This window comes from Macrobrachium rosenbergii, chromosome 55 (genome assembly GCF_040412425.1).
Source record: "Macrobrachium rosenbergii isolate ZJJX-2024 chromosome 55, ASM4041242v1, whole genome shotgun sequence".
Taxonomy (NCBI): Eukaryota; Metazoa; Arthropoda; class Malacostraca; order Decapoda; family Palaemonidae; genus Macrobrachium; species Macrobrachium rosenbergii.
In genome coordinates, this window is record NC_089795.1 from 76,307,663 (window position 1) to 76,317,098 (window position 9,436).

At 35.2% G+C, this 9,436-nt stretch overlaps 1 protein-coding gene across 1 annotated transcript in view; it reads left to right on the plus strand.

Moving 5' to 3' along the window:
• The window catches only part of LOC136835447 (uncharacterized), a 70,984-nt gene extending 61,799 nt beyond the window's left edge, over positions 1–9,185 (plus strand). The window contains exons 3-6 of the mRNA XM_067098988.1: positions 427–464; positions 2,093–2,953; positions 4,335–4,460; positions 7,395–9,185. Of these exons, the coding sequence (XP_066955089.1) occupies positions 427–464; positions 2,093–2,953; positions 4,335–4,460; positions 7,395–7,466 (1,097 nt within the window). The 3' untranslated portion in view covers positions 7,467–9,185. The remainder of the gene's footprint in view (positions 1–426; positions 465–2,092; positions 2,954–4,334; positions 4,461–7,394) is intronic.
• The last annotated feature ends 251 nt before the right edge of the window (positions 9,186–9,436 follow it).

The window sequence follows — 9,436 nt, forward strand, 5'->3', positions numbered from 1 at the left end:
TATATATATATATATATATATATATATATATATATATATATATATATATATATATTTACATATATATAACATACATATACATATGTATATGGATATACATATACATGCACATATATATGTGTGTATTGTGTAATATATATATATATATATATATATATATATATATATATATATATATATATATATATATATATATATATATATATATATATATATATATATATATATATATATATATATATATATATATGTAAATGTATATATATATATATATATATATATATATATATATATATATATATGTATATTTATGTTTGGCAGGAGAACAGCAGCAGAAACTTTATATTCTTTGTAATGATTATGATAAGTATATGTTTTCCCAAAGGAAACTGGCAAGTCACTAATTTAGCCTTTTCTGTTTTTCAGAGCAAACCCTGCCGTCAGCGCTAGATGACGATATTAAGGTAAGTATTTCCCGAAACAAAAATCTTTTAATAAAATTTTTAATGAGATTCCATAAGAATTACATATAGTAAGATGTCTTCCTTTTAATCGCTGCGTTTGGCAGTGTATCATTTTTTGCAACAGAATGTGTTCTAGTCGTTATGATGTAGTCAGTCTCGTGATAAGACGTCAGTTATATCGAATATCAGCTAAAAGAGACAATTTGATGACGTAAACATGGATGTTTCAGCATCGATTAATGGTCTTCTTTTCAAGAATACGAAAATGAGCTCGAGATTCAGCCGTTTCGTGCCTTTGGGCAAAGAGAATAGAGAGAGCAAAGTTCAGACGATCTCGCGGCTTGAGAAGGAACACAGCACAGTCACCTTTGGTACCACAAAGTCGAAAATGAACAAAGCAAGAACTCTAGAGGTCGTAAAAGTAGAGCATGTGGGTCTATTCTTCTTCTTCTTCTCTCTTTTTCATATGCCGCATTTCACTTTCTCTCTTACTTTTCTTAGCTTGCCATTGACGTTTCCTTCCCTTTCCGGAGAGTGTTTGCAATTCGTTCCTTCCCACGTAAGGTTTATGAACCAATTTAGGCTAAAAGTGTTTGGGTGCTGTCCAGGGTTAAATTCTGTGGAAATCTCATTCACTTCTTTATTCCATAATTCTTTAAAGGTGTGGATTTTTATAAAAGATAAGGAATGGGTTAAAATACAACTATCACTGAAAACTATTTAAAAAAAAACTTGGCAAAATACTATTATAGTCCACGTCACTTGAAAGGTGCAATTTTCAAATCAAAGCGAACTAACAAAATCCTACATTTTTGTAAAGAGATTAAATGTTTTCAAGAAACAGAACGCAAAGAAATTCAGTTAGGTATCTTACTCATAAACAAGAGTTTGAATATCTAGCTGTCTCAAAGTAGGCACTGACAGTATTGCAAAGATCGTCATCATAACCTATAGAAACGTCTGAATTCTGAATGAAAATATGCTTGTTTGCAAGAAAGAAGTTATGGCAAAATCTCCCTCCTCCTCCTCCTCCTCCTCCTCCTCCTCCTCCTCCTCCTCCTCCTCCTCCTCCTCCTCCTCCTCCTCCTCCTCCTCCTCCTCCTCCTCCTCCTTCTTCTGTAGAAGGTCCCCCTTGAATGATCCACTCACTTGTTAGATACTAATTAACAGCAGTGTCTTTGCTTTTTAGATTTGCTTAAGTGGCACAGAATGTGACAAAGGGTATTCCGTTTTACATTTGCTAGGGGGAATATATCACTACATCCTTAAAATGTTTTTTTTGGGGAGAATGGATGGTGTGACATTTCTTAAGTGATTTACACTACTTAATGATCTTTTACACAGTTATGCATATATATATATATATATATATATATATATATATATATATATATATATATATATATATATATATATATATATATATATATATATATATATATATATATATATTATATATATATATATATATATATATATATATATATATATATATACAGTATATCTACATATACTGTATATACAATGTATATATATACATTATATATATATAAAATTCCTTGAAGGATGTAACATCATCAGCATCATTACAGAATTATCATTCTTATTCTTAATATTTTCATTAACAGAATGAACTGGAGGAAGAAAGCCCTGACTCACCATCCACAGATGAACCATTAGCACCAGAACTTGAAGGGGACGCACCAGAAGTCCCTCAAGACGAGGCGCCATCAACAGATATCTCGCTAGCCCTAGAACCAGAGACAACTTCGACAACGCCTGCGCCAGTCACCACGCCGGAGACGCCCTTCTTTGACAGCACGGTGGCCCCCGACACAGCTCCTTTGCTTCCCGAAGGATTCTCATTCACACCCAAGCCGTTCAGCGTCCTAGAAGAATCCCCCAGTTCTTTGTTCTCCCCTGAAAACTTCCCAAGGGACACTGTCCTAAGCAATGATCCTGCTGCAGAGGATGGGCCAGCCTTCATCGGCAATGCTCCCCTAGCAAACGATGGGTCAGCCTTCTTTGGCAATGCCCCTGTTGCCAACGATGGGTCACCCTTCTTCGGCAATGCCCCTGTTGCCAACGATGGGTCAGCCTTCTTTGGCAATGCCCCTGTTGCCAACGATGGGTCAGCCTTCTTCGGCAATGCCCCTGTTGCCAACGATGAGCCATTCCTCTTCGGCAATCCTCCTGTTTCAAACGACGGGTCATTCTTCATCGGCAATGCTCCCGTAGCAAACGATGGTTCCTCCTTCGTCGGCAATGCCCCTGTTGCAAATGAAGAGTCAGCATCCTTTGCCTTCGGCGCTCCTGACTCCGTCTTCGGCCATGACGACGCGGGACACCGCGAAGTGTTTACAGCCGATGATGCGAGACCAGTGGACCCCTCTTTGTTCCCCAGCAGTCCCGCCTTCAGGGTTCCCGCACTCCCGTCGTCTTTCGGCGTGTTCACTGAGGCTACGGAAGAATCTACTGACATTCCGTTGGTAAATATGAACGTTACATTGTTTTCCGTTTCTTGGACTAGTTTAACATTAGATTTGTCTAAACAAGTTGGTTTATTATGTTCTCTTTGATAGAAATGACATTCGGATCGTATACCACCACATAATAAATGCGTCTGCGTGTTAGTAAATGTCAAAGTTTGATCACTGGCAGACATTTAAAAAACAATTAAATTGTATATTGAGAAAGTTCTTTGGTTTATAATTATTGCTTTTATTGGTTTATTGTTAATATTATTACTATTCATAATGTATAAACACCTTTCCGGCTTCAAAAAATAACTAGACCAGCGAACTTCTATGAGATAAAATGCCAGTATATTAAAAAAAAGTAAAAAGAAGATGATTAGAATAAAACCACATGTAAGGAGAACTAATGAAAAATTCATAAATAAATCAGGTTACTAGCAAAAGCGAGTAAATAACTTAAATAAGCTCGAGCCCAAAGGTATTGCGATTTAAGGTGATATCACAATCTCTTGTGAACTTAATACTTTCAAAACACACGCCCAGGGAGACTGAGGCAAAGCGTTGCTTCCAAGGAAATGAAAAACTCGCTGTCCTAGAAGCATGGCATAGTAAAACCTCAGCTGAGTAAGCGTGCTAGACCTTGAAAACACTAGAAACGCACTTGCTCATATATCTTAAGCCCCCGTCATACGAGCATTTTGGCGGGGGGGGGGCGGCGGGGGGCGTTGGGCTTCTCTTACCATCTCGCGAGAAAGCTTTGTGCCAAATAGCCAATATTTTTTTCTCCAAATTCTCGGACAATCGAAGCAACGTAGAGTATTTTGTTACAGTGATTTAGCTAATTTGTGACATCAGTCATGAGATAAATCAGTCAGTTATTGGCCTCATGGTTCAAAGTCTAGCTGCAAGGTATTAGAAGATACCCGAAAAGGTTCTGGGTGAGACCGGTTATAGGCTTAAAGGATGTTTTATCTTAAGGAGATATCCGTGATGCTTATGACACGGGTCCGTTAATGTATTAAATAAACCAGTGTTTGACGAAAGATCTAAAGCATGTGGCATTGATAATAATTATCTCTGTTGAGTTGGGAAGACTTATAAAGAATGCTTGGGTTTTCACAGCATCAGGTGAATTGTATTTCAAGTACTGCGAAAAAGAAAAGTAACAGTAATTTTTATCAAATAGGCAACATCATTCGGATGTTTTTGCTCCGTCCATAGAGAAAAGTGTGTTTTTTTGTATGATGCAAAACCAGACATCCAGCCATGGGGTTCTAGAGTTGAGCAAGAAACTAGTAAAGGTTCACCAAGGTCTCGGGTTACGTAAATACGTTTTATCCCTCATTTTGATTACATTTAGAGAAACCACTACATCCTTTCTGTTTTTTTTCAGACGACGGATGTAGTCAACAACTTTCTGACCGGAGAAGAAGAGGTAGCAAACTCCACCTTAGCACCTCCAGAAGAAGGGTCGGAAAGATTGTCAGAGAACGTTACCGAGGTCGCTGTTTTTGACCAGGCAAGTCTTTAAAGAATCACATATGTAATTGCGTGGCCGTAGGTTAAATGCAAACTCTTTATTTTACTAGTCAAAATTATCACTAAGGTTGAACTCTTCATATGCAATATAAAGATTTTGGATGGTCCTTTTCCCAAACTGATACCCTGAAGCCAAATCTTTGCGGGTCCTAATGTAACGGCGCGGTCATCTGCCCATATCCAGCATTGATAGGCTTTCAGTCTTAGGTACGGTTAACGTAATGCAAATTTTAATCACAGAAGACAGAAAAATGTTTATTCCATTATTATCATTATTATTATCATCATCATTATCATGAATAATTGCTAAAAATTTGTGGGATTTTTAATTACAGAAGATGTACTGTACACCTTTTGTAAATTGTAAACTGACTTGACATTGGCTCACGAATGTAATTAATTAAGACCTCTTGATCGTGGAGCTATCTCAGTTCCAAACACATAAAAAAAACAGGATAAGGCACAAAGAAGAATATCTGAACATTCTACAATGGGTGTAAAGTGCGTTGATAATGCTGTAACCCGATCACATTACCAGCTGAACAAGTGATTCCTCACTTCTGATCTGTGGAAAGCCTGGAAAAGACTGCTACAGAAATTATTTCAGCACTTGATAATTCTCATAAAAGGCATCACATTTAGCAATATAAAGAAGTGAATACCCTGGCATTTATTTTCAGAAGATCAGGGTATTTTCCGTTCGTTAATTAAAAGATTCTGCAGAAAAAAAGTAAAACTACTAGCTAAACAAACCTCGTCAGAAACTGGTCTAGTCTAGATATTTAGAATCAGAAATAAAAGAAACTTTTTGTGTAGTTTTTGTACATCATACCCCCCAGTGAGAGAGGGAGGGGGGGGGAATTTCAACAATGTACAGCAATTATCACTTCCATGGTAAAATTGTAACAAAACATTAAAAAGACAGTGGTACACTCTATTAAGGACCCAAGGACAGAACTGAACACAAGAGAAGAAAGCGAGTTCAGTACAACGTCATTTCCGCCAATATAGTGAAATTCTTATTTCTATGGACGTTCACAGTCTAGACATTTTACTCTTTTGCATACTTTAATCCATTGCAAATAATGAAGTCACACTATAAATTTCTATAAATAAGAATATCTGTATCTATATCTACGGTATATTTATATATATAATATGTGTGTGTGCGTGTAACTGAAATAGTTGCTGTTACAACAGAATTCCATTTAATAAAGGGTGCCTTTCGTGTCTTTGTGAACAACCTTTATTAGACACAAACACATATACATATACACTATCTATCTATCTATCTATCTATCTATCTATCTATCTATATATATATATATATGTATATATGTGAGTGTCTAGTAAATACATATATATATATATATATATATATATATATATATATATATATATATATATATATACACACATCACAATATATGTATATATGTGAGTGTCCAGTAAAGGTACATATATATATATATATATATATATATATATATATATATATATATATATATATATATATATATATATATATATATACATACATACATACATACATACATACATGCATATATATATATACATATATATATACATATATCACAATATATGTATGTATGTGAGTGTCTAAGTAAAGGTATATATATATATACATTTATACATACATACACATATATACATATATATATAAATATTTATATATATACACACAAAGAGTATATATACTGTATATATATAAATATATATATATATATATATATATAAAAGTAAATACATACATATAATTTATATATGCAGTATATATATGTATGATTCCAGAGGGTGTAATCTTCCAGTTGTCAACAATTCTTTTTTGGGATGAGGTTGTTGTCCTCGTGCCCTTTTCCATCCTTGTAGCGATCCACCATGATCGTTTTCAAATATATATACATATGTATATATATATATATATATATATATATATATATATATATATATATATATACTCTACATACATATATATATAAACATATACATATATACATATATATACTGTGCATATATATATGTGTGTGTTTCTGTGTGTCTGCCTGTCTGTCTATGTCTGTAAGTTTTAATTGCACAATAATATATCAGATCAACTATTAATGCAGTTATGTTATCTTAGCCTTTTACCAAAGGAGTTCAGAGATAATTTACGTGACTGTGCTCTTCGCTGTGTTTCCCAGCGAGACAGTTCGATATTTTACGTTCTTTTCCTATCTCACTCTGGGAGTCAATGACCATTGTGGTTGCGGCGCCAGTTTACGGAACTTTTTTCTCTCTGGGGAGCAAACTGAACTAAATCAGGTCCCAGTAGAGTAAACTGGTCAGCAATGTTTTGACCAATACTATCAAACACGAAGCCTCCATAAACTACGTGTAATATTGTTAGATTAAGTTGACCAGCGAGCATTTTGTTCTGTTCTATCTCACATAAAGATGAAGTAAGCTATTAATCATGCTGATCATCACACTTTAAGCTGAACTGACTTTCTAGTCACGCTGCTAGATTAAAGTGACCAGGTGGCTCTTTTCTCTTGCGCTGTCCCACATTGACCTGACCAAAGCTACGTATCGTGTTGCTAGCTTCTAGCTCAAGAGGACAAGCGGGCTTTTCGGGGGTATGCTGTCTCGGATTTAACTGAACTAGTAAGCTGACCAGCTCGTTTTTCGCTCTGTGTTATACAACATGAAGTTTGGTAAACCTACGTGTCATGCAGCTAGATTAAAGTGATCAGCTCAGGAACTTGTGCTAGAAAGCGGCCCGTCTATACTGTAAGTATAATTATTGTTCACAGATTATGTCAGCCTTATGCTATCACTGAGCAGCCAGTAAACAGATAATTTTCATGTGGAAGTGATTAAGGTGTTAGTAATGACGCTCTCTTTTCTTTGACAGACGGTGACCGAAGCCGAGTGGGACTCAGTGACGCAGGATTTCGTCCCAACAGAAGAAACCGAAACGTTTTAAAAGACGTCGGAGGCGATAGCGGAAGATGTCCTTCGGAATGAGAAACAACACTAACTTCGTTTAGTATCACCGAGAGAGTGCAAAATGAATAGTCTTTTCAGAGGGTGAAAGTTGTCTTAGAAGGCATTCATGCTCGCGTGAAATGTTCGCTAAAGTGGTTCGATGTGACCTGTGAAAATCATTGAATCTCATGATAAATTTCTGACATATATTACCAGAAAAAATATCTCTTCAGGGGATATCGAATCCAGGATTCAATCTCGTGAACATTCACCGAGCATTTCTTTTCACACTCCTTGAAATGACTTATTCGTTAAAGGAGCCTTTAGCCTCAGGCCTCAGAAGAATTCGGGTGGTTCTCGACTTTGAATCTCTTGCATTCGACGATAAGAGGCATTAACTGTTTCATTTTTCTCGTCTCCTGTAGTTGCTGACGTTAGCCATGAATGACAAAGGGAAAACTGAAACCCCATCTTTTATACTTTCGCCAAGATAGAAATCATTTCTTCCTTACATGCTCTTGGTAAGGAACAAATAACACCACTCATGGTGCATTTGCTCATCCTGTAGGCAAAGGAGTGTTGAAATTTTGTAACATGTACACACATACACACATTCACAACCATATACAATCGTGTATATACAAGTCATATGTTTCAGCTTGATGCTACTTTTAAGCAGTGTGCTGTTTTGTCTGTTTTTTAATGAATTAATAATTCTGCAGCTCGGAAAAGTTGTACTCCTGTGTTGCAGTCAAAATAACCAATACTTCCCTGTGATGTGTAGTCCAGAGAGAGAGAGAGAGAGAGAGAGAGAGAGAGAGAGAGAGAGAGAGAGAGAGAAAGTCATGTGAGCTTCCAAGGAGGGAAATGTGATTACCGGCTAATATTTGGTCTTGGGAATTAGATCAAAATTTTTTTCGGTACATTCGAAGGACTCAGTATTCGATCAAAATTTTGTTCGATATATTTCAAAGCTAGATTTTTTCAATCTAAAGTTTGTCTAATGCATTTTGAAGGATGCAAAAATTGATTCAATTTCATTTAAAACGTTTGAAAGACTATTAGAATAAAAAAATTGCTCGATATATTTGAAAGACACATTCATTGAATCCAAATTTAAGTGAGGAATTATGAACGCAACTTCAAGTTAGTGAGAGTATAGAAAAAAAACTTTTTTCGTTCTCCTCAAAGTTTTCCTCTGCTAAGATCAGCTAAACCGATCAATAGATATTTTCCGGCAAAATATCAGCAAGGGTTAAAACCAATGTTCCTGTGGTTTCCATTTAAACAGTATTATAATATTCATGATATAAACAGTTTAAGGTTAACAAAAATTGTTTTGCAAATACAGGGACTGTTTTTAGTTTTAAAAGATTTTGTTGGTTCACATACCTTCATTTTCATTAGCATTTTTTACTAAAGCTCATAATCTTACCATTTTTTTGGAAGTGTCAAAAATTCCATTTCTGAATGAAGGATTTTTTGACAAGATGAATGAATGATGCGAATGTTTAGTCTAGCCAATGTGCTTAGGAGGTCTAACACAGTTCTGTGAAGACAGCCTTTCTGCAAGTATTAATGAAGGGAAGAAGAACCCACTATGCCCTTCACGCGTGAATCCGTGTATATATATAGGAAATAGATAAGCGTATTTATAAGAAATGTTCAACATTTGACTGTCATATTTTGTAATTTTATTCAATAAAAGTAAAGTGTGGAAGGAAGTTTCAGCCGCAACCATTCATGATTCTAGTTACTTTTTTTTTTTTTTTGTCTTAGCATTTCAAGATTTACTTTGTGTATTGACAAGCCCGTATCTGGTGCTATGTTTTCGTGGTACAGACGGTTGTTAAGAGTTTCTTATATGAACTTTTGGATTTCCTTGAAAATGCAGCAGTACAAAAATATTTAGTCTTTAGATTACAATAATAATAATAACAATATCATTATTATTATTATTATTATTAT